We start from the raw sequence: 24,893 nt of genomic DNA, 5'->3' as shown, positions 1-24,893 counted from the left end.
CTCTGATGTAAGGAAGTGAATGACTTCAAAAGAAAGTCTTTGGAGTTTATGCAGGTGAGGTACTAGCTCAAAAAGAGAGTATTGTAGAGCTCTACTGCTCTGTCTGTATACTTACTAACAGCATTTTATCACCTCCTCTTTAGAACTGCAGATCAAGAAAGCCTCCTGCTGGAATTTAATTTTTATATGTATATCTCCCTATAACTGGCCTGCAGGGGGGAAATGTAGTTCATGTGGCACACACAAGAGTATATATGAGAACATATTGATAGTGTACTGAAGATCCAGTCATCAGTGAATTTTGGTTTAGAAGTTGTCTGATATGATTTAGCAATGTGTTAATGACACATCTTTGGGAATTTCCTCCCTGTTACTAATACAAGGAGGAAGGAAAGGTAGATGTTCTCTCAGCTCCATAGGCATTACAAATCAGACAGATAATGTTTTTTTCCACCGTAAAGTCGAATCAGGATGTGTTGCGGTATCTGGACTTGCTGGGGAAGTTCAACATCACAGGGCTCCGTATCCTTCTCCCTGGTTCCCTGAATCGACCAACTAGGCATATTCAGCAACTTACAGGATTATTATTAAGCCAACAGAAATTCAGGAAATCTCTCAGAAGCTGGGCTGAGTTAACACCGCCCACCCTTCACCTTCCCCACTTTCAGTCCATCAAGGCTGTGGGTTGCATCTTCCTCTGCGGTTCCTTGCCCTCCAAAGTTGCTTCTCAGTTTATTGGCTCCACTGGCTTGCCAGGTCAGGATGTAGTTCAGGGGTGCACAAATGCTTTGGCTCCAAGGGCCACATTAGGTGGCACCAGGGGGCCGCAAACACACATAGATAGATACAAACACAAGCCTAGACGTTCACTTGCTAGACTAGTGCTAACAAGGGGATCCCTTACTTACCTCTCATGAGAGATTGGAGATAAGGGAGCATTTCTCTTGCTAGTGCTAGAAACCCTGGGCAGTGCTGCCATGGCAGGTGCAGGCAGTGGTGGTGTCTGGCAGGCTACCAGAAGTGGCTTCACAGGCCACATTGTGATTGAAACAGCCTGTAATTAATCAGCCTCTGGCTCTGCCTGTGGGCCCAGCTGGCCACAGCCTCAACTGTCCAACACCAGTCATGTAGGGATGGCTCAGGTGCCTGATTCCATCTGGGAATCTGGTGGAACCCCTCTGCCCACACCCCCGAGTCCCACTCGCGAAGCCCCTGCCCCTGCTCGCCCCCTGCTCATGCTCAGCGAGCGGCCCACAATAACCACAGTGGCCTTGTCAAACACCGTGGTTTCCATTTTTTGAAAAATAAAATGGTGATCTCAAAAATGTGCATATTTTTTTTTGTGCATCATGATTCACAAATTTTCACAAATACGCACAGTCACACATATGAGAATATGCATATTCACACATGCAAATATGTGCATTTGCGAAAATGCACGTTTTTGCGCTTACACAAATATGCACATTCGCAGATATACACATTTTGTGCATATGCAAATATGTGCATTTTGTGATAAGCATTTTATTTTCCAAAAAATAACAACCGCAGTGCTCGATGAGGCCACTTGGGTGAGTGTGGGCCGCTTGCCAAGTGCTGGAGGAACTCAAGTGCAGTCCACGGACCAGCAATCGGGCTGGGCAGGTGACCAGAGAACCCAGATGGGGGTGGGTTCATGCATCCCTACAGTTATGCCACCCTCTAATGCACGAGGCCTTGGCCCTTCTCTTTCCCACTTCTTTCTCTTAATCACCTTCTCTGCCTCTCCCTTTCCTTTCTATGCTGTCTCCACCCCCTTCTATCTCACATTCAACATTTAACGCTTTCCTAGCTTCTCCACTGGCCTATGATGGTGTCTGCCACAGCTCCCTTTCTCAGTCTCTGGGCCCCATTCTTTCTCAGCTCATGGCTCACAGTAAGAGTCAAACTACATGTTACAGCTGAACCTTATCTTTATTTTTTACTTTAGAGTAGGTGAGTATAGCCCCAATTCTGATCAGGAACACTGGGAGAGGAGGATTACAGCTTTCCCCACCAAGCCATTTCCTTCCCCAAATTCCTCCCCCCCCCCATGTTAAAAAAGTCTCCATTGGCATACATGGATTTATTTTTCTTGTGGGCGGGGGATTTTGGGAAGTAAACTTGGTGACAATTTAATTACAGACGTTGTAAATAATTTGAGGCTGGAAGAGGAGGATTTTGAGGCAACTGAATATATTAGTCTAGCTTGTCCAGGATCTGGCTTACCTGTCCATATACCACATTTGCCCCATGGAAATTTGACTCACTCCTGAGCCTCCTCTCCTGTTGTTGACCTAACTGGGGCTTCAGTAGGTTTGGTATGGTTCTCCAAAATTTGGTTGTCCAAACCTGCTGGGTAGAGCCCAGCTGACCCCCAGTACTCCACATACGTGTCTTGACTTTCCTTAAGTCTGGGCCTCAATTCCCCTCACTGCATTCCGTACCCAACCAAGTTGTGATGATGATGTGCTACAATATTATTCCTTATATGTACATCTCTAAGGTGATACCCCAGGGAAGACCAAAAAGCATGCCAACCTCTTTGCCAATTTGGTTAGCATGAAAAAAAAAAATCCTTCCTGGCCCCTAGTAGGATGATCAACACATGCTTGGTGAAACCTGCATACAAAGAGAGGGAGGGTGAGTCGTGCTGCTGATCCAGCCAACATAAGGCTGGGCTATGTGGGGCAGACCTGCCCAATTCTCATCTTGTGAGGTGTGATTCTTGCTTCTCACGAGGTTTTGGCTTCACAATCTCACAATGGCCAGGATTACCAGCTGTCATGAGATTTCCTTTTGTTTCATTTTGCTGGGTTGTGGAAGTTCTTTATTGTGTCGGAGGAGCTCAGACCCCATCTCTGCCTTGTCTTTTGGGCAGGTACTTGTGTTTTGTGACTCTCCTTGCCTCTTATGGCAGCCATTTTGTGGTGGAGCCCACAACAGTTGCCCAAATTACCAAATGCACCCACAGGCTCTAGTTTAACCCATACGCTTAAACTGCAGAGTTACAGGTTGTTGTTTTTTAAAAAAAAATCATTCTATGAACAGAAAGGTTTTTTAATTTAAGAAACAAGGAGCTTTCCCACAGAGAATCAAAAACAGGACACAAAGGTATATAGATAAAGATTTTAAGAGCTTTAAAAAGATTTAGTTTGTACTGTTATGTATGCTTTTGTGCTGTTCTTTTTTTCTTCTTGTTCAGGCAACCAATGTGAAGTGAATATAGATGAATGTATTTCAGCACCTTGTCTTAACAACGGAAGCTGCATTGATGACATCAGCTACTATAAGTGCTACTGCCGAAGTGGTTTTATTGGAATAAACTGTGAAACAAATGCTGATGAATGCTCATCAGCGCCTTGTCTTCATGGGAGGTGGCTATTTTTATTTTTATTTTACTATTATTACTCTTAAGAAAAAAGAAGAACTAACAACATTTACGATTTAATGTCAGGGAAGGTTGCTGAAGATACTTCTAATCATGCTGTTCCATAAAGTAAAAGAACAGGCACAGTTAAAGGATGACAGATGTTGCCAGTTTAAGCTAATGCAATGTAGTAGTACATTATCAAATTTCTTCTTTCATTTGAGTGCAATAACATAAAGTAATTTTCAATAACTGTGCATTAATTAGACTTTAATATACTTACAAGTACTTCTTCAGCCTTTGCATTCAGCCGGTCGAAACAAAACTCCTTTCGTTGGAGAGTAGCAGTGTATGTGTGCACATTTAAAATGCTTCAGGAAGCGACTTCAACCCAACACACACAGTAAAGTTATAGGGACATTTTCTATTATGTTTAGTAATATAAACATATATTTGGACTAATCCTGGGGTACCACCAGGATTAGTCCAAAATTTATGTTTGGGTACAACAGAATAATAGGACTGGTGCTGTGTCACATACATGTCACATACATGTGATACACATTGGATGGTTTATAAAACAGGACTTCTTTTTTCAGGTGCATTGATCTCATAGATGGATATCGATGCAGCTGTGAAGCTGGATGGACCAGCTCAAGATGTGAAATTGATGTTAATGTAAGTCTTCTCCTTAAAGCAGAGGATATGCATACACATACAACTTAGTAGACCCATACATCTTTAGCCAAAGAAGTACTCCCTGGGGGACAAACTGCATGTTACTTTCTTTTTTATTCAAAAGTAAGTGCACGGGACCTGATCTGGATTGGAACCCTAGCAAGAAGGAGAAGTAGCCTTTAAACTTCACCCCCGCCATGGTCCTTATGTGTTGGGAGGGCACACCTGCCATTTACATTGCCAAAAAGGGATCCATAGGAACAAGTAGAACCTGTTGATCTCTCTAGATAGTGGGAACACTTTGGGATTGGGCTAACTGTCCCACCATGGCTCTGGACTGGCCCCATTCAAAGGGACCCTAGTGGTTTCATTAGCTGGGTGGTGGCATGGCACTCAGCCAAGCATTTGCATGTTTTTGGGGTTACAGGGAGCAACTCCCTTTAATTTACTCAATGGAGGAAGCACATACAGACTCTGGTTCCCTCCCCACTATTGCTATCCAGAGACATATTGATGTTTCTGGCAGCTTTCTATGCTGCTGCTTCCAGAAACAAAATGGAGTCTTGAGCCATGGTGCCAGGATAATGCCAATGAAATACATGATGCACGATGCACCTGTCTAGAGAACCAGCAGGTTTCCAAAGCTCTGGAGCAGATAGGGGTGTGCACAGGGGGCTTCAGAAAACCACTTCCCTTCCCCTTGAATTAACAGAAGCCTCCAGTGGATCAAAGAGCCTTCCATGAACAAAAGGCAGCATTTTATACAATCCACTGTTTTAAGAAAAAATGGATCATGTAACTAATTCTGTTGTTGTTGTTATAAAATGTGGGAATAGGGGACTTAGATATTGACCACCTACAGCTTTTTGTGTATTGTTTCAGTTTTCTTATTAAACCATTAATTGACTATATGTGTGACACATTAGTGCTGGGAAGCATTTTATTATAATTGTTTGTGGGGATGTCACAGCCCTCACTATATTAAATATTTCAGTAATTTGATAGGCCTTAGGAATTACATTCAAACTCTATTTACTACCTGCAGTCAGCACTCCAGGAGAATACATATCTTTATCCTTTGGAATGTCTATATTTCTTCTGATGTTCAGTAGGCCATAATATGAACTAATTAAATTTTAGTTCATCTTCTGCCTGATGCCATGCAGGTTGTGACATATTGCAAGTTCAGCACACTAACTGAAACTGAAAGCAAATGGTTGTTACTGGACTGTTTTTGAGATGCCATTAACAATGTGCAAGATACATACTACTCGTTGTAGACACTGCACTGGTCACGGCTGTATGGGAGACCTGAATTCTGTCACTGCATTGTAAGTTGACAGTCAGCATTCAGCGCTAAAGATGGGAGAATCAAGTTCAAATGTCCTTTGGCTCAGTGGCAGCCCTGAGCAACTGGCTCAGTCCCTGAGCTTAACCTAACTGGAAGGGGGTACTGAGGATAGATAACTGAGATAGGAGGTCTAGAGCATTGCTGCATTGAAAAGTGTAATTATTAAGAGAGCAATCCTAAGCTCTCTGACAGAGTACTCTGATATCTGAGCCTCTGATCTCACCGAAGCCCTGCTGGGCTTTTGCCAGCAGGACAGAAGTGAGCAGGGAGCCCTTTTTTTTTTTTTACCTCCTCCTCACCTCCATGGTGGTATGTCAAGCAAAACAACACTTCCCATGGAGGGAATTCATTTAGACTATCCCCGATCTAAATATTTTCCCACCTTGGGGGTGTGGTTGGTGGCTATGGATCCTTGCTCACCTATGGACACCCCAAATACACCTCTTTCCCCCCCGCCCTCTCCTGGGAATGGGATCTGTGGACAGATCTCCACCTTCGAGGGCAGGTCTCTCTCTCCAGCCATGGAGGGGAAATCTGCCATATCCTATGGCAGCTGAGACACCCAGGGGCTATAGGATTGTTCTCTAAAATGTATTAATAATCAGTATATATTTCTGGGTTCTATCATCTCTCTAAATCACATTAATTTATTTTCTTATAATTCTACCATCTGTGTGTAAATAGTGGTGAGGATGATAAGCCTTAATAGATCACACTCATAATTTATCTTTCAAGCACCTTGAAATGACAGATCTGCTTTTACAGCAGACCCAACATAGTAGTAGTAGTATTACTACATTTATATCCAACCATTTTTCCTCCTCTCCATTTTATCCTCACAACAACCCTGTGAGGTAGGTTAGGCTGGGACTGGGTTCACATGACATGCTAATCCATGATGGGTTGTTTCTGGGACCAATCGTGTCAGCTCCAGCCAGCTGACCGCAGCTGGCAGCAATAAATCACTGGCTGATAAAAGGGCCATAAATCTGTCCAAGGCTGCAAGAGGGAAAAGGCGGCTGAAGCAGGGAATTTTACCGGGGCAGTTGAATCCAAAGCAATGTGGCAAAGAGAAGTTCATTTTCCAGTCCAAACCGCACAAGGAAACACAAGCAAGGCAGTGGGTCAGGTCCAGGGTTGAGGCTGAGATCTGGCGTGAGATGCAACATTGTTCTCCAGCAGCCTTGCCCCTGCCTGCTTCCTGCTTTTAACTGCTGCATCCTGAAGCAGCTGCATCCAATCAGTCCTCCTGCCTAGGGATGTACGAATCCCTTACCTGGCTCCACGCAGGGGCATCCACGGTGGGGGGGAAGTGCTCCGTCCCTCCCCCCGGAATCCTCGGCGCTCCGTCCCTCCCCCTGGAATCCTGCCTGGCCGGCTCCACTCTGCGGCCAAGCCATGGAGTCGCCAGCCAGCTCCACCCACCCACAGCTGGACATCCGGCCACTGGGCAGCCCTGCAGGGACGCAAATGGTGGCTGTCACTGCCGCCATTTGCGTCCCTGTATTGAGCCGTGATAGGCTACGTAAATATTTACGTAGCCTATCACAGCTGGGGAAAAACCCCAGCGTACGCAAATGGCAGTAGCCGCCACCATTTGCGTACGCTGGGTTTTTTTCCCCCCTGCCGTGATAGGCTACGTAAATACTTACGTAGCCTATCACAGCAGGGGGGAAACCCCAGCGTATGCAAATGGCGGTAGCCACCGCCATTTGCGTACGCTGGGCTTCCCCCCCCCCCCGCTGTGATAGGCTACGTAAATACTTACGTAGCCTATCACGGCCTCCGCAGGGACACAAATGGCGTGATTTGTGTTTACGTAGCCTATCATGGCTAGGAAGAGGAGGAAGCGAATGGTGGCTAGGACAGCTGCCATTCGCAAAACAGCAGGGACGGGAGCAGGTAAGTGCTCCGTATCGCACGCCTTTCATGGGTTGGGGGGGCGAGGGCTTCGTTCCGTGACAGATTTCGGAGGGCCGAATGCACTGGCATTTGGCCTCACCAAGATCCATCATGGAATTCTCTGACATCCCTACTCCTGCCTCTGAGAGCCTCTCTGTCTTAAACAGACAGAGGCCTGCCTACATTGCTCCCTTACATGCACTCACCTTTGTTCTGTGGGAGTCAGTGGCATTTTATCCTCCAAATCCTCGGGGGGCGGGGCTGCAGCTGGGCATGGAACATCCACAGGAGGTAAGGGGGCTCAGGCTCCTTCTGTGCTGGTCTCTTCCCTTGAGTATGGAGTCTGCCATTCCCCTTCATCCTCAGAGGAGTCCGAGGAAGGCATGACACTACAATGAGTTCGCATGTCATCTGTGAGCTGTTTTTTCCCCACCCACGGGAGCTTGTTTCCCCCAAACAACACACCCTGAGAACCCACGGTCTGCAGTAGAAGTTGTTTTTACCTATGTTGGGTTAGCATGTCACTGGCATATCAGCGTGGGTTGCGGCGATCACCTACAGAGCCCCTCAACAAGAGCAGCTGGAAACACTGCCGCCACTCTGCTCCTCTCGAGCAATCTCCGAGCAAACTTGTTTTCTTGCCACATTCAGCTGTGTCTTGGACTCCAAATCATCTCCCCCCACCCCATGCAGTTCCCAAACGGTTTCACCTGTGGTTAAATCATCATTTTTCCATGAAAAAGCAAGGTTGAGCAATTATCCAGTAGTGCATGTTGGTGCTCCCCATAAAGGGCACCTACATATTACATTTCATCCAAATTTCCTGCAAACTTTCAAGGAGTTGGAGCCCTCACCCCATTTTGGTAGAATGTTCCCATGGATAGATTCAAGGCAGTATTAAGCAAGCCAAACAAGCCCCTTTGTATACCAATAAAAAGCTTCTTTTTATTTTGTGTTGCTGGTTTGCTGCTGGTGAAGGGGGCGCTGGCAAAGGCTTGGAAACTGGGTGGGTAAGGAATAAGGACTGGGGAAGAGAGGGTAGAAGCAGCAAGGGAAGCAAACAGTTTGTTTTACCTGTGGTTAAATCCTCAGTTTCCCATGAAAAAGCAAAGCTGCACATTCATCCAGTAGGGCATGTGATGGCTCCACATAGAGACAACCTGTATATTAAATTTTGTCCCCATGCTGCAAAGTTTTAAGGAGTTGGAGGCCCCCACCCCTTTTTGTTGCAAATGGGCAGAGATTAGGGGTGGACGAGAGTCATTTACCTGTCGTCGAAGCTTGTTCGCGGTGGGGGGGAGGCACTTCGCTGCTCCCCCCGCGAAGTTCAGGCCGGGGGGGAGGCTTCCCGCCTCGCCCGGCCGCGAACTCCAAAGTTAAAAAAAAAAAAACCGCCCCCGTGATAGGCTACGTGACGATTAACGTAGCCTATCACGGCTAGATCTGCAAAGTCAGCCGTGATAGGCTACGTTAATCGTCACGTAGCCTATCACGGGTGACTAAAAAAAAAAAGCGCGTACGCTAATGGCGGCCCCCATAGGGAGCCGCCATTCGCATTCCTTATTTGGTCGCTGTAATCTACGTAAAGATTTACGTAGACTACGGCGAAAATAAGGGCAAAGCAAATAACGTTGCCCTTATTTTCGCTGTAGTCTACGTAAATCTTTACATAGACTACAGAGACCAAATAAGGAATGGGAATGGCGGCTCCCTATGGGGGCCGCCATTATCCATACGCGCTTTTTTTTTTTTTTTTAAGTCACCCGTGATAGGCTACGTGATGATTTACGTAGCTTATCACGGCTGACTTTGCAAATCTAGCCGTGATAGGCTACGTTAATCGTCACGTAGCCTATCACGGGGGCGTTTTTTTTTTCTTTTATTGGAATGGCGGCGGCGGCAGCTGTCGAAAGACTGGCTGCCGCTCCCGCCCCGCACGAACACCCGCCGAACCGCCGGCCGGACCCACCGCTGGGAGGGACATTCGGCAAAGGTAAGTCCCGTCCCGGGGGGGTGCGGGGGGCGGGGGGGTGCGGAGAATTTCTCCCCGAAACTTGTTCGGGGGGCCAAACACGTTGGCGCTCGGCCCCCCGAAGTTTCGGGGAGAAATTCTCTGCCATCCCTAGCAGAGATAGGTAATCCAGCAAAGGCTTGGAAAGTGTGAGGGATGGCGGGATATAGTTTCCTCTGCAAAGGAAGCTGGGATACCTGGCCAGATGGGTGGGAGGACTACAGGAAGAGGTGGGGCAAGGGGGAGGGAAACAAACCCTCTACATAGCTTGTTTGCCTGATTGTCTAATGGGAGCACAGTAGACTGTTTGCCAAACAACCTACTCCGCTTAGCTTATAACCCACAATGGGTTAGCGTAGGGGTGTACGGATTCCCCACCATCTCTTCCTCCCCGCCCTGGAATCCTCCAGAGCAGCTCCACTCCACTTGGATTCCACGGGGGGGGGGGACTGGCTTGGGGGCCACTTACCTTCCTTCCTGCCAGCCAGAGCCGTTCGCCTCCTCCCTGTCCCTGCCAATTGCCATGCCTTGCCATTCGGCAGGATATGCCCATACACTTATACACAAAAAAGAGCCGTGAATCTTGCGTATAAGCCTATGGACACATAGACTTATACTCAAGATTCATGACTCTATTTGTGTATAAGTCTATGGGCACATCCTCCCGATCCCCCCCCCTTTTTTTTTTTTAAAGACATGGCAATCGGCAGGGACAGGGAGGAGGCGAATGGCTCTGGTTGGCAAGAAGCAGCTGACTGCTGTTCCGTCTCCAGTCCTCCTGGAGCGGAGGGAAGTCGTCCCGATCCGCTGCGGATTCCTGAAGCTGGATTCTCTGACATCCTTACGTTAGCATGACATGTTAGCATAACTCTCAGAACCGCTGTCTATTCTCTTTGAGAAATCATGGAGGACCGGGGAAGTGCCAGATGACTGGAGGAGGGCTAACGTTGTCCCTATCTTCAAAAAGGGTAAAAAGGAGGAACCTGGGAACTACAGACCAGTCAGTCTGACATCAATCCCTGGGAAAATTCTGGAGCAGATCATAAAGCAATCCATCTGGAAGCACCTTGACAACAATGCCGTGATTACTCGAAGCCAACATGGATTTGTCAAAAACAAGTCCTGCCAGACAAATCTGATCTCATTTTTTGATCAAGTCACCTCCCTTGTAGACCGTGGGAATGCTGTAGACATCATATACCTCGACTTCAGCAAAGCTTTCGACAAAGTGCCCCATGATATCCTGATGAGCAAACTAGCTCGAAGTGGGCTAGATGAAACAACGATCCGGTGGATCCACAGTTGGCTACAGAATCGGACTCAAAGAGTGCTTATCAATGGGACCTTCTCAAGCTGGGGAGAGGTAACGAGTGGGGTACCGCAGGGCTCAGTCCTGGGCCCAGTGCTCTTCAACATTTTTATTAATGACTTGGAGGAGGAGGTGCAGGGAATGCTGATCAAATTTGCAGATGACACAAAATTGGGCGGGATAGCTAATACTTTGGAAGACAGAAACAAAATTCAAAGTGATCTGGATAGACTGGAGTGCTGGGCAGAAAACAACAGAATGGCATTTAATAGGGACAAATGCCAAGTTCTGCACCTAGGAAAAAGAAACCAAATGCACAGTTACAAGATGGGGGATACGTGGCTCAACCACACTACGAGCGAGAAGGATCTTGGAATTGTCGTCGATCACAAGCTGAATATGAGCCAACAATGTGATGTGGCTGCAAAAAAGGCAAATGCTATTTTGGGCTGCATTCATAGAAGCATCGCTTCCAAATCCCGGGAAGTACTAGTTCCCCTCTACTCAGCACTGGTTAGGCCTCATCTGGAGTACTGTGTCCAGTTCTGGGCACCACACTTTAAGAAGGATGCAGACAAACTGGAGAGGGTTCAAAGGAGGGCAACAAAGATGATCAGGGGACTGGAAACAAAGCCCTATGAAGAGAGACTGAAAGAACTGGGCATGTTTAGCCTTGAGAAGAGAAGACTGAGGGGAGATATGATAGCACTCTTCAAGTACTTGAAAGGTTGTCACAGAGAAGAAGGCCAGGATCTCTTCTCGATCATCCCAGAGTGCAGGACACGGAATAATGGGCTCAAGTTACAGGAAGCCAGATTCCGACTGAACATCAGGAAAAACTTCCTGAGTGTCAGAGCAATACGGCAATGGAACCAATTACCTGGGGAGGTGGTGGGCTCTCCCACACTGGAGGCCTTCAAGACGAGGCTGGACAGCCATTTGTCAGGGATGCTCTGACTTGGATTCCTGCATTGAGCAGGGGGTTGGACTCGATGGCCTTGTAGGCCCCTTCCAACCCTACTATTCTATGATTCTATGATTCTATGATTCTATGTGAACAGGCCCTGAGAATCAGTGACTGACCCAAAGTCACCCAGTGAAAATCATGGCTGAGTGTGGACTTGAACCTGGATTTCCTGAGACCTACACCTATACTGTAACTACTACACAACACAACACTCTCTCAGAAGACATTTTTCAGAAAACATTTTCAGAATTGTTTTCTTTTTTGTTAACACCATTAGATAAAGAAGAAGAACACTTTGCAGTTTTTCTCCCAAATATTCTCCATCATTTGGGGGGGGGGCTGCCATTTTTGCGCCACAGCATCCCAGAACAATGCTAGGTTGTTGCAGTAGCCAAAAACAAAACGCAACGTAACTCGGGGAGGGAGGGAGAGAAAGAAACTGTGTTACTACCACTGCTGATGTTGAACCCTAGTCCTGAGATACTTGGAGAATTTCTCCTTCCCCTGGAGAAATTAAGTGAAATGGTTCCTCCAATTTCCCTGCCCGATAATTAGGAATGGCGGAGAATTCTGCCACGGATTTCAGTGAGGCCGAATGCACTGGCATTCAGCCCCCAAAACCCGTGGTGGAACGGCTTCCCACCACCCGCCCCCCCCCCCGCGGAATCCCCCCCCGGGACGAAGCTTACCTGGGGCAGATGTTCTGGCAGCGGCAGCTGCAGCGGCGGCTCCAGCGGCAGCGGCTGGTCTCTCGGCCGGCTGCTGCGGACTGAAATGGCGGCCACCATAGCGGCCGCCATCTGCATCTGGCCAGGCTACCGTGATAGGCTATGTAAGTATTTACATAGCCTATCACAGCAAAGGCAGCCACGTAGACCATTTGCTTAGCTGCCTGTGCTGTGATAGGCTACGTAAATACTTACGTAGCCTATCACGGCAAGTAAAAAAAAAAACCGCATACGCAAATGGTGGCGGCTATGGTGGCCGCCATTTGCGTTCCCTTTTCTTCGCTGTTTTAGCCTACGAAAATATTTACGTAAGCTATTATGGTGAAAAAAAGGGGAACGCAAATAGCGTAGTGGGCACTATTTGCATCCCTTTTTTGATTCACCGTTTTAGCCTACGTAAATATTTACGTAGGCTAAAACGGCAAATCAAAAAGGGACTCAAATAGCACCTACTATGCTATTTGCGTTCTCCTTTATTTTCGCCGTAATAGTCTACGTAAATATTTACATAGACTAAGACGGTGAAAAATAAGGAACGCAAATGGTGGCGGCCGTAGGCGCTGCCATTTGCGTACGCCGTTTTGTTTTGTTTTTTAACTGGGATGTGATAAGCTACGTAAGTCTTTATGTAACCTACCACGTCTCTGTAAAAAAAAATAATAATAAAACCAGGCGACCAGACTGCAAATGGCGGTGGCGGCAGCCGGTCGGAAGACCAGCCACCGCCGCCAGGTAAGTCTTGTCCCGGGGGGGATCCGCGGGGGGGGCAGGCCGTTCCGCCACAGATTTCGGGGGGCTGAATGCACTGGCATTCGGCCTCACCAAGATCCATGGCGGAATTCTCTGACATCCCTATTTCAAGAAGTCATTTGTACACAGCTATAGCTGCTTTATTGGTTTATCTAGGCCAATACTATTTACTATGATTTACAGTGGCTCTCCAGAATTTCAGGCAGAGCTCTTTTTCAGCCGTACTACTGTATGCTCTAATATTGTTTAACTGAAGACGTCAATGACTGAACCCAGTACGTTTTACTTGCAAGTTCTCTGGTACTGACCTATGGCCAGTCCTAGAGGCACAATCCTGTGCTTGTGTCTTGACACAGTAGTGCACAACCATGGTAGTGCTCAACGTGCTGCAGGCAATGTGTCTAGGGAAGGTCATGTTTCTTTTCTCTGTGTTAGCACCTACACTGAATTCAGGAAGTCAGTTTTAATACTGCTGACTGTTCTATGCTGCTTTTATGATTTTATGGCTTTTAGGGCACAATCCTAAAATCCTATGCATGTTTAGACAGAAAAAAAAGTCCTACAACTCCCAGCATCCCCCAGCCAGCACCCTTAGGGCACAATCCTATGTCCGCTAGACAGCGCCTAGATGGCCATAGGATGTTTCGTTTTCTGGGAGTGCTGGCTCCGAGGTCAGGTCCCAGAAAACCAACTCCCTGGCCCCTGCCCCACCACCTCGTAGGCAGCGCAGAGCGGCCAAAAAGGGGGCACTCCTGGAAGAGGGGACTGCAGATCTGCCCCCCCTCACCCTGCTCCAAGGTTCCCTGACTAGACAGCTGAAATCAGTCATCTAGCCACAGATGCAGGGTGGCTGGAGCACAGAGGAGAAGGTCCCCTCTACGCTCCGCCCGCCCTGCATTGGATAGTCGGTCACCTCCGAGTTTGGAGGCAGCTGACTATCCCCATAGGATTGTGCCCTTAATTTATTATATTTGTTCTGTATTTACCTTGCAGTTGTTTTATTCTTTTTGGAAACCATCTTAGCAATATGCTTGAATGGTGGTATGCAAATACATAATACACAAATAGATAAGCATTCCTGCTGGCCCAAATGGTCCCTCCCCTCTTCATATATTGGCGGGGGGGGGGGCAGGGAGAGGAATCAGGGATGCTGAAGCAGTACAACTAATCTCTGAAATGAGAGTCATCAGCACAAGCCCTTCCGCTCTGGCATTTTTGTTGCTCGTCGAAAATGTGTCCCTAATTATCCTCAGTTAATGTTTGTGACTTTTCTTTTGGGAGCCTAACTTATTTGATTTTCCATTCTCATTTGTTCCAACAGAGGCATTAAATTTTCTGCAGAACTTGTAACTTAATTCATTAAGGAACATATGCTGATTCCTTCTGTACTACTAGCAGAACTGTTTTATGTTTGCATCATTTTCCAAATGAATGGTGGTGGTACATGAAGGGGCGAGGTAGATTTTCCAAAGCAAGAATAGGGGTTTCCCAATGTAGGCTGTCTCGCACCTACAGCACAGTAGGCATTCTGGATTATTTGAATCCTGAATATCTGCACTTTTTTAAATATTCAGGGCGTGCTCCAGCCAAAATTAAAGCATTTTTCATACCATTTATTTCAATAGGAGACTTAAGCAGGTGGTTAAATCTCTGCTATTGAAAGCAATGGAACTTAAAAGTGTTTCAGTGTGCCTGGGTTCTGCTTTTTCTTTCTAAATGCCATTCTAACATTTCAGCTTGTGATTGCTTATATAAGAGTTTAAATGAAGAGTTCATTTTCGTATCTATTTACAAAGGGAGAGTCTAAATCTCGTCACGTGGTAGCTACTACGTGATTCCGTTCCCATTCCAGCCACATATTTTGAAGCATAAATGATCACATCTTTTTCCTGCTGCACATGAGAAGATATTCCGCACCTGTCAGACACTTGTATCCCTCTCCTAGAGAGGTGCAGCAATTTCCCTCAGCTATTTACGCCTGTAATCTTACATATATGGGTGATTCGTGGCACCATTTTGCATATAAGTCCATATACGCATTTTTGCGATCGCCATGTTTTTTCAAAAATGGTGATTGTGGAGGAGGAGGACAGGGCCTGGGTAAGTGTGGGCAGCTCAGCAAGTGTGGCGGGGGGGTGTCGAGCAAGGCAGGCGCTTGGCAGGAATGGCTCAGGTGGTGCAGGTGGTCTGCCGGACTCCTGGACTGAAATGGTTGCCCACTCCATCCCTACCCTCCTGCCCATGTACCCCAGCAACTTGTGTGCATCGGCATACTTTCTCCAATATTGGAGGTAGTATCCAGTTTGTTTGTTATTCTTCTGTTTGGGATTCAGTCACAACTGTCACCATATTTCAAAAATGGGGGACTGCACCCCACAGGTTCAAACAGACTCTGCTTCCAAACAGACTTCCAAGTTTTATTTAAACAAAAGCTCCTCTACAGAGTTCTTTCAGGCTGTGGTCACTCTATCCCCAGGGCAGAAACAGTTGGTGTTACCTTTAACTGCTTCCTGGTTTATCCCAGGAAGCACAACCCATTCAAGCTAAATCTAATAGTTCTTTCACATTGTTACACTAGGGACCGCTTAATCTACAGTCAAATACTGTACTACTAAGCTATGCGCCTTCACATAGGCATGAGGCTGAGCTTACCTGAGGGAATAGACACATCTTGTCTTGCCTGTAGAAGTCTGTCAGCTTTGTCTCCTTATTTCTGGGACAATGAGCATTCCTGACATGAATGCTGTCAGGAAGTTGCTATTATAAACTACTTTCAGATATCTCTCTAATAGAGGTGTCCACTCCACCCTCCCCTGCTTTGTCTCACATTTCAGAAGTTCAGAAAATCGTCTGCTTCTTCCTGGACTGATTCTGAGTCGGTCCACTTTGATTCTGTACCAAACCCAAGTCGAGGCTCAAAAACCGAGGCTACATGCTTCCTATTGACTATCATGGGAAATTTAAAATGCCTATAACTTTCTCTTCTTTCTTTTCTTTTCTAGAATTGGATGATAGTTGCAGGCATTGTAGGCCCTTATGCCTGCCCAATGTCAGAAAAATAGGTGCAGGGGGGTTTTTTGCTACACACCTATATATTTTGATTTTCTTTAAGGGAATGGTTGATAACCAGTTTCAGGAGTAGTTATCCCTTCTGGAGAGATTGTGGTTGCCAATTTTCAGAAAGATAGCCATGGGGGGGGGGGCGCAAGAGCAGCCTTGGCATTTTGAGGATCTGTCTTGACATTTTGAGGAATGTCAAAGGGTGACATTCGCGGTGGGAGGGAGGCGCTCCGTCCCTCCCCCCCAAATTCTCCCCGTCCGACTCTGCTCCGCTGGGGTTGGAGGCTGGGGCCACCCGCAGCCAGACATCTGGCCACTGGGCTGCACAGGGATGCAAATGGCGGCCACCGTAGCCACCACCATTTGTGTCCATGTATTTTGCTGTGATAGGCTATGTATATATTTACATAGCCTATCACGGCAAAAAAAAAAAAAAGGGAACGCAAATGGCGGTGGCTACAGCGGCCGCCATTTGCGTTCCCTTTTTTTTTTTCCGTGATAGGCTATGTAAATATTTACGTAGCCTATTACGGCAAAAGACAGGAGCGCAAATGGCGGCCACTATGGCCACTCCCCTGTCTTTTGCCGTGATAGGCTATGTAAATATTTACGTAGCCTATCACAGCAAAAAAATAAAAGGGAATGCAAATGGTGACAGCTACGGAGGCCGCCATTTGTGTTCTCTTTTTTTGCCGTGATAGGCTACGTAAATATTTACGTAGCCTATCACAGCCTCCGCAGGGACGCAAATGGCGTCCCTGCGTTAGCTGTGATAGGCTACGTAAGTATTTACGTAGCCTATCACGGCAATAATGAAGAAGCGAATGGTGGCCACAGGTAAGTGCTCCGTTTCGCATGCCTTTCGCTGGGTGGCGGGGTGGGGGGCTTTGTTCTGCCATGGATTTCGGAGGGCCCAATGCACTGGCACTCAGCCTCACCGAGATCCGTGGTGGAATTCTCTGACATCCCCAGTTTAAAATAGTTTAAAGAACAGATAACAGAACCTGATAAATCAACTGACATTAAAAAAAAAAAAACCATCATTTGCCATTAACTGTCTAGGAGTAGAGGACAATTTTAACATGGCAACAAAAGGATGGCAAAGTTGGTGCTAGGTAGACCTCAGCATAGAGAGCATTCCATAATCGGGGGGCCACCACTAAGAAAGCCCTCTCCCTTATTGTCTCCCTCAGATGAGGCATTCAGATGATGAGCATAGTATATGAGTAGGTTCATACTGGGAGAGGTGCTCCATCGGGTATTGTGGTCCCAAGCCATGTAAGGCTTTATAGGTCAAAACCAGCAGCTTGAAACTCAGGCTCAGAAACATACAGGTAGCTCATGCAAGTGGGCCAGAATTTGGTGTTATATGTTCAGACTTCCTGATCCCCATTATTGATTTGCCTGCCTCATTTTGCACAAGCTGCAGCTTCCAAACAGTCCCACGTAGGGTGCATTGCAGTAATCCAACATGGAGGTTTCCAGAGCACAGAGGATTTATGCCAGGTAGGGATGTACAGGTCGTTCAAAATCTGTTCTGTCTGTGTTTCACTGATCATCAGGTGCCTTTTGTTCCATCATCTGCCTATCGGATTACCGAACTTTAGTTTCCAAATTCGCACAAATTTGAAGTGCAAAAGGTGCAAATCCCCCCAGATGCACAAATTCCCCCAAATGCACATTTTCACATTTTAGTTTATGGGGACATGTGAATTTTTGTCTAGGTTTTTAATTTTTTTGTGCATTTTTTTTACTACGAAGTTTGTGCAAAATTCCCAAAGGTTAGAAAATACTCCGCAAATCCACGGAATCTGCCTGACAGGGGAAAAGCTGGTCTGCTGCAGAATCCATGGGTTGGATTCATAAAAATCTGAACTTATTTGGTTCCATTGTGGATTTCTCTGACATCCCTCAAACCAGGTTATCGCTGTCCAGATACGGGTGTAGTTCGGCCACCACTGAAACTGGTAGAAGGCACTCCATCCCACTGAGGACAGCTGAGCCTCAAGTAGGGATGTCAGAGAATTCCGCCACAGTTCCCAGGGAGGACGAATTCCAGTGAATTCAGGCCCCGGGAATCCGTGGCGGAACGAAGAAACCCGCCCCACCACCCTGCGGAAGCCCCCTGGAACGGAGCCTACCTGGCTGTGGCTCTGGCGGCGGCTCCAGCGGTGGCTCCGGCTGCTGCCAGGCTGTGGCCACATATGGCAGCTGCTACACTGGCCGCCATTTGCATCCCTTTGCTGAGCCGTGATAGGCTACATAAATATTTACGTAGCCTATCACGGCAAAAGCGGGGACGCAAATGGTGCAGCAGATGCCATTTGCGTCCCCGCTCTTTGCCGTGATAGGCTACGTAAATATTTACGTAGCCTATCATGGCTCAGCGAAGGGACGCAAATGACGGCCACTACGCCAGCTGCCATTTGTGTCCACAGACCTGCTGCAGCCAGATATCCGGCTGCACATGCACCCGGTCGGTGGCTCTGCGGAGTCTCCGTAGAGCGTAGCCAGCCAGGGAGGATTCCGGGGGGAGGGATGGAGCGCCTCCCCCCGCACTGCGGATGCCACTTACGAAACAGGTAAGTGGTTTCATACATACCAAGCCTCAAGTGACAGTAATGACTCCAGGAGAGCCCCTAAACTACAAACCTGCTCCTTCAAGGAGAATGCAACCCCATCGGGAACAGGTTTAACTCCCTCAATTCTGGTCAGAAGAACCATCCACTAAGAGCATCTCAGGCTTGTCTGGACTCAGCTTCAGTTTATTAGCCCTCATCCAGTCCACTGTTGCAGCCAGGGACCAATCTAGCACATCCACAGCCTCACCTGAAGAAGGTGAAAAGGAAAAATAGAGCTCCGTGCCATCAGCATACTGATGACAACGTACTGCAAAGCTCCTGATGTCTCCCCTAAATGATTTCAGGAAGATATTAAATAGCATGGGGGACAGAACCAACCCCTGCATAACCCCATACTGGGGAATCCATAGGGCTGAGCAATATCCCCCATCCACCACCGTCTGGAGCCACCCATTCCAGTAGGAGCGAAACAAGTGCAATGCAGTATCTCCCACTCCCAACTCAGAATGTTGCCCAAGAAGGATACCATGGTTGACGGTATCAAAAGCTGCTGAGAGATCAAGAAGAATTAACAAGGTCGCACTCCCCCTTCGCTCTCCCAACATAGGTTCTCGTACAGGGTGGCCAGGGCTATTTCCATGCCAAAACCTGGCCTGAACCCTGACTGAAGTAGATTGGTCTCATCCAAAGAGCATCTAGAGCTGGTTGGCAATCACCCACTGAAGGACCTTGCCCAGGAAAGGAACATTAGCCACTGGCCTAAAGTTTTATGACACCAGACATGTCTCCTCCTTGTTTGGATAAAATATTCTTATTTGGGCAAAATATTCATATTCATATTTCCGGCTCCTGATAGGAATATTGACAGAAAACTACTATTGTAACTTTCACGCATTTCTATGCCAGGGATGTATGGGATGTTGGAAGGAGTGCTGTCTACTGATTTTTCAAGAAGTTCTCTAAGGAGCATCCAGATTTGAACTGGGGACCACAATGTTGTTGTTGTTCAGTTGTTCAGTCGTGTCCGACTCTTCGTGACCCCATGGACCATAGCACGCCAGGCCTTCCTGTCCTGCGCTCTCTCCCGGAGCATGCTCAAGTTCATATTCATTGCATCCGTGATGCTATCTAGCCATCTCATCCTCTGCCGTCCCCTTCTCCTTTTGCCTTCAGTCTTTCCCAGCATCAGGGTCTTTTCCAGAGAGTTTTCTCTTCGCATTAGGTGGCCAAAATACTGGAGCTTCAGTTTCATTATCTGTCCTTCCAATGAGCACTCAGGGTTGATTTCCTTTAGGATGGACTGATTTGACCTCCTTGCAGTCCAGGGGACTCGTAAGAGTCTTCTCCAGCACCACAGTTCAAAAGCATCAATTCTTCGGCGCTCAGCCTTCCTTATAGTCCAGCTCTCACAGCCATACATTACTACTGGGAAAACCATAGCTTTGATTAGACGGACCTTTGTCGGCAAGGTGATGTCTCTGCTTCTTACTATGCTGTCTAGGTTGGCCATAGCTTTCCTCCCAAGGAGCAAGTGTCTTTTAATTTCATGGCTACAGTCACCGTCTGTGGTGATCTTGGAGCCCAAGAAAGTAAAATCTGTCACTGCTTCCATTTCTTCCCCTTCTATATGCCAGGAAGTGATGGGGCCAGATGCCATGATCTTAGTTTTTTTCATGTTGAGTTTCAAACCAGCTTTTGCACTCTCCTCTTTCACCCTCAACAAGAGGCTCTTGAGATCCTCTTCGCTTTCTGCCATTAGGGTGGTATCGTCTGCATATCGGAGGTTGTTGATAATTCTCCCAGCAATCTTAATTCCAACCTCTGATTCATCCAACCCGGCATTTCTCATGATGTACTCTGCATATAAGTTAAATAAGCAGGGTGACAATATGCAGCCTTGTCGTACTCCTTTCCCAATTTTGAACCAATCGGTTGTTCCATGTCTGGTTCTTACTGTTGCTTCTTGACCCTCGTACAGGTTTCTCAGGAGACAGGTAAGGTGGTCTGGTACTCCCATCACTTTAAGAATTTCCCAGAGTTTGTTGTGATCCACACAATCAAAGGCTTTAGCGTAGTCAATGAAGCAGAAATAGATGTTTTTCTGGAATTCTCTTGCTTTCTCCATGATGCAGCGAATGTTGGCGATTTGATCTCTAGTTCCTCTGCCTCTTCGAAACCCAGCTTGTACTTCCGGTAGTTCTCGGTTCGCATACTGCTGAAGCCTAGCTTGTAGGATTTTGAGCATCACCTTGCTGGCATGTGAAATGAGCGCAATTGTGCGGTAGTTTGAACACTCTTTGGCGTTGCCCTTCTTTGGAATTGGAATGTAAACTGACCTTTTCCAGTCTTGTGGCCACTGTTGAGTGTTCCAGATTTGTTGACATATTGAATGCAGCACTTTAACAGCATCATCTTTTAGGAGTTTAAACAGCTCGGCTGGAATACTGTCATCTCCGCTAGCTTTGTTGTTACTAATGCTTCCTAAGGCCCACTTGACTTCACTCTCGAGGATGTCCGGCTCAAGTTCAGTGACCGCACTATCATGGCTATCAGGGACATTAAGATCTTTCCTGTACAGGTCTTCTGTGTATTCTTTCCACCTCTTCTTAATCTCATCTGCTTCTGTTAGGTCCCTGCCTTCTTTGTCCTTTATCATGCCCGTCTTTGCACAAAACGTTCCCTTGAGATCTCCAATTTTCTTGAAGAGATCTCTAGTCTTTCCCATTCTGTTGTTTTCCTCGATTTCTTTGCATTGTTCATTTAAGAAGGCCTTCTTGTCTCTCCTTGCTATTCTCTGGAACTCTGCGTTCAGTTGGGTATATCTTCCCCTTTCTCCCTTGCTTTTCGCTTCCCTTCTTTCCTCAGCTACTTGTAAAGCCTCCTCAGACAGCCACTTTGCTTTCTTGCATTTCTTTTTCTTTGGGATGGATTTCGTTGCTGCCTCCTGAACAATGTTACGGATCTCCGTCCATAGTTCCTCAGGCACTCTGTCTATCAGGTCTAATCCCTGAAATCTATTCCTCACCTCCACTGTATATTCATCAGGAATATGATTTAGGTCATACCTGAAAGGTTTAGTGGTTTTCCCGACGTTCTTCAATTTAAGACGAAATTTTGCAAGAAGCAGCTCATGATCTGAGCCACAGTCAGCTCCAGGTCTTGTTTTTACTGACTGTATGGAGCTTCTCCATCTTTGGCTGCAAAGGACATAATCAATCTGATTTCGAAATTGACCATCTGGTGACGTCCATGTGTAGAGTCGCCTCTTGTGCTGTTGGAAAAGAGTGTTTGCTATGATCAGCATGTTCTCTTGGCAAAACTCTATTAGCTTTTGTCCTGCTTCATTTTGTACACCAAGGCCATGCCTGCCTGTTATCCCGGTGATTTCTTGACTTCCTACTTTAGCATTCCAATCCCCTATGATGAAGAGGACATCTTTTTTTGGTGTTAGTTCTAGAAGGTGTTGTAGGTCTTCATAGAACCGATCAACCTCAGCTTCTTCGGCCTCAGTGGTTGGGGCATAGACTTGAATTACTGTGATGTTGAATGGTTTGCCTTGGATTCGTACTGAGATCATTCTATCATTTTTAAGATTGTACCCCAGTACTGCTTTTCCCACCCTTTTGTTGACTATGAGTGCTACCCCATTTCTTCTAAGGGATTCTTGCCCACAATAGTAGATATGATGGTCACCTGAATTAAATTCGCCCATGCCTGTCCATTTTAGTTCGCTGATTCCCAAGATGTCGATGTTCAATCTTGCCATCTCATGTTTGACCACCTCCAGCTTACCTTGATTCATTGATCTGACATTCCAGGTTCCTAAACAATATTGTTCTTTACAGCATCGGATTTTCTTTTCACCACCAGACACATCCACAGCTGAGTGTCCTTTCGGGTTTGGCCCAGCCGCTTCACTCTTTCTGGCGCTACTTGGAAATACCCTCTGCTCTTCCCCAGTAGCATATTGGACACCTTCCGACCTGAGGGGCTCATCTTCCGGTGTCATCTCTTTTAGCCTTGTGATACGTTCCATGGGGTTTTCTTGGCAAGAATACTGGAGTGGGTTGCCATTTCCTTCTCCAGTGGACCACAATACCTGCAGCCAAATACTCTGCCATTGATCTATGCTGTACCACCTTTTTGCCTAGATTTTCTGTACTTCCCTACTTTTCTGTAGGGAAAGGTCATGCATCTTCTGGGTCATGAAAGTACTTGGAAAGAAAGGGACAGAGTTGAATGCTTATTGTTTTCTATTGTTTTGCGTCCTTAACTCTTGTCTATCTTATGCACCATCCAACAAGCCTAGTCATATAAACACTTGCAAAGTTCATTACTGGCAGTAATGTCCTTGCTTTCTTACCTCTGCAGTGGGGTACAAATTTAGGCTTATTGCAAAGAGCTTGCCAAATGACCTACCCTATTGGCAGGGGGCAAATTGGGGGGAGGATTTCACCCATGTTTATGGTAAGAGCAAAATTCACTGCCAGGTTTGGGAGGGGACTTTCCATTAAACAGTGTGATAATTCCACCACACACATTTTTTAACCTTTTGAGGGTTTTGCTACAAGCCATTTTTTTTCTCACAATGTCCTGGAATAATGCTGCATCCAGAACATTGTGGGAGGAAAATAATGGCTGGACCACTGAGAGTGGAGCAATGCCACTACCTATGGTGACAGGAAAATCATTTTTTTAAAAAAAGTGAAGCCGCCACACCTGCCTCTCCCCACAAACAGGTCAGTGCATTTTGCTAAACTTCCTTAATTGTGGAAATGGCCTACTGTGTGAGGGAGTGGGCTAAATTTCACCTCCACATTCTCTAGTGAGAACCTGGGCTCAGCCCTAAATAGATACAAATACGTGCCATTGGTAGCCTCCATGCTTATAATACATATGTTTAACTTCATAATTATCAGATGTTTATGAATATGTTTTCCCACAATAGTTACTACTACTATCAACACTAGCTGCAGACTGTGTGGTCGCTTCTCCCACCAAGAATAGCACCAGTGGTATATACAGTGGGGAGAATCTAATGGTGTCCATTCACCAACAGAATAGCATCCATCAGTGGAATACATTTCCCCTCCTGCCTATAGCTCCTATGGTCATCTCCCACTAAATCTGCTGTGGTGGGTCAGTGGGCATGAGAGGCTGAAGGGTGAAGTGGTGGAGAAAGGGCAAGTCCCATTGTACAAGGAAAAGAATCCTGCCCAGTTTTATAATTGCAGTAGACGTGAGAAACCTCAACCATGTCTTCTAGCCCAAGTGAAGCATGTTTACCTACTGATTTTGGTGAAAGAATATTAAGTACATATACTCCCTTGAAATAAATGGACTTAAAACAAAAGTGCACCACTTGAACTGAATCCCACCCAATAAATCCTTTTACCATATTTGGTTATTTACCAGTAACTGCCATTTACTAGTCACTTTTAACGTTTAGGAAGCCAGAAGGGAATGTTAGAAATTTCGGAAACTTTTCAAGAAATCTCCAGAATTTGGCCAGCTATTTCTGGATATTACTTTCCTGGCAAATATAACCTGTCATTTCAAATTTGATATGACTGCAGGCTGAATTCTGTTCCCATGCTTATTTTTACTCCCTGTTTAATTTTAATTTTGATACTTCCCAATGATTTTTATGCTTTCTCCTATGAACTATTATTTTAGGTTGATTTGTTCCCCATAAATTTTGTATAGAGTGTAAAAAGAGAACAAAGGCACAGGAATTGCTTGAAGTGCTAACAAGCTACAGGAGAATGCATGAAAAGAAATAGAATAAGGGTGCAATCCTATGCAGATTTTGACAGAAAAAAAGCCCTACAACTCCAAATATGCTACAGCCAGCCATGCTGGCTGAGGAATGCTGGGAGTTGTAGGACTTTTTTCTGTCTAAACATGCATAGGATTGCACCTTAAGTCTCCTACTTATAGCTCACAAGAACAGAACACCACTAATTTGAAAATGCAGACTGATTTTTTAAATTAAAAAAAAATTGACTTAGTTTTTCCCATTAAGTGTTTTAATTAATTTAGTGAAATACTTAATTTGTAAACCATAGGTTCAGATTCTTTGACAGTATATAAAGTATTCCATCCTTCCTATGGGACATATAATTCAATTACTTTACATAATGCTTTCTAATAAATCATCCCATATA

The 24,893-nt window shown here is 46.2% G+C and overlaps 1 protein-coding gene across 1 annotated transcript in view; it reads left to right on the top strand.

Annotated features, from left to right (window-relative positions):
- Positions 1-24,893, top strand: part of LOC146359227 (protein eyes shut homolog) — a 187,907-nt gene that overhangs the window by 55,644 nt on the left and 107,370 nt on the right. Inside the window, exons 5-6 of the mRNA XM_084826873.1 lie at positions 3,224-3,395; positions 3,988-4,066. Of these exons, the coding sequence (XP_084682999.1) occupies positions 3,224-3,395; positions 3,988-4,066 (251 nt within the window). The remainder of the gene's footprint in view (positions 1-3,223; positions 3,396-3,987; positions 4,067-24,893) is intronic.

Source organism: Heloderma suspectum, chromosome 1, assembly GCF_057233095.1.
Source record: "Heloderma suspectum isolate Gila_16-S chromosome 1, 16-S_ref, whole genome shotgun sequence".
Lineage (NCBI taxonomy): Eukaryota > Metazoa > Chordata > Lepidosauria > Squamata > Helodermatidae > Heloderma > Heloderma suspectum.
The sequence above is the reverse complement of the archived record's forward strand: the minus strand, read 5'-3'. Positions and strand labels throughout refer to the sequence as shown.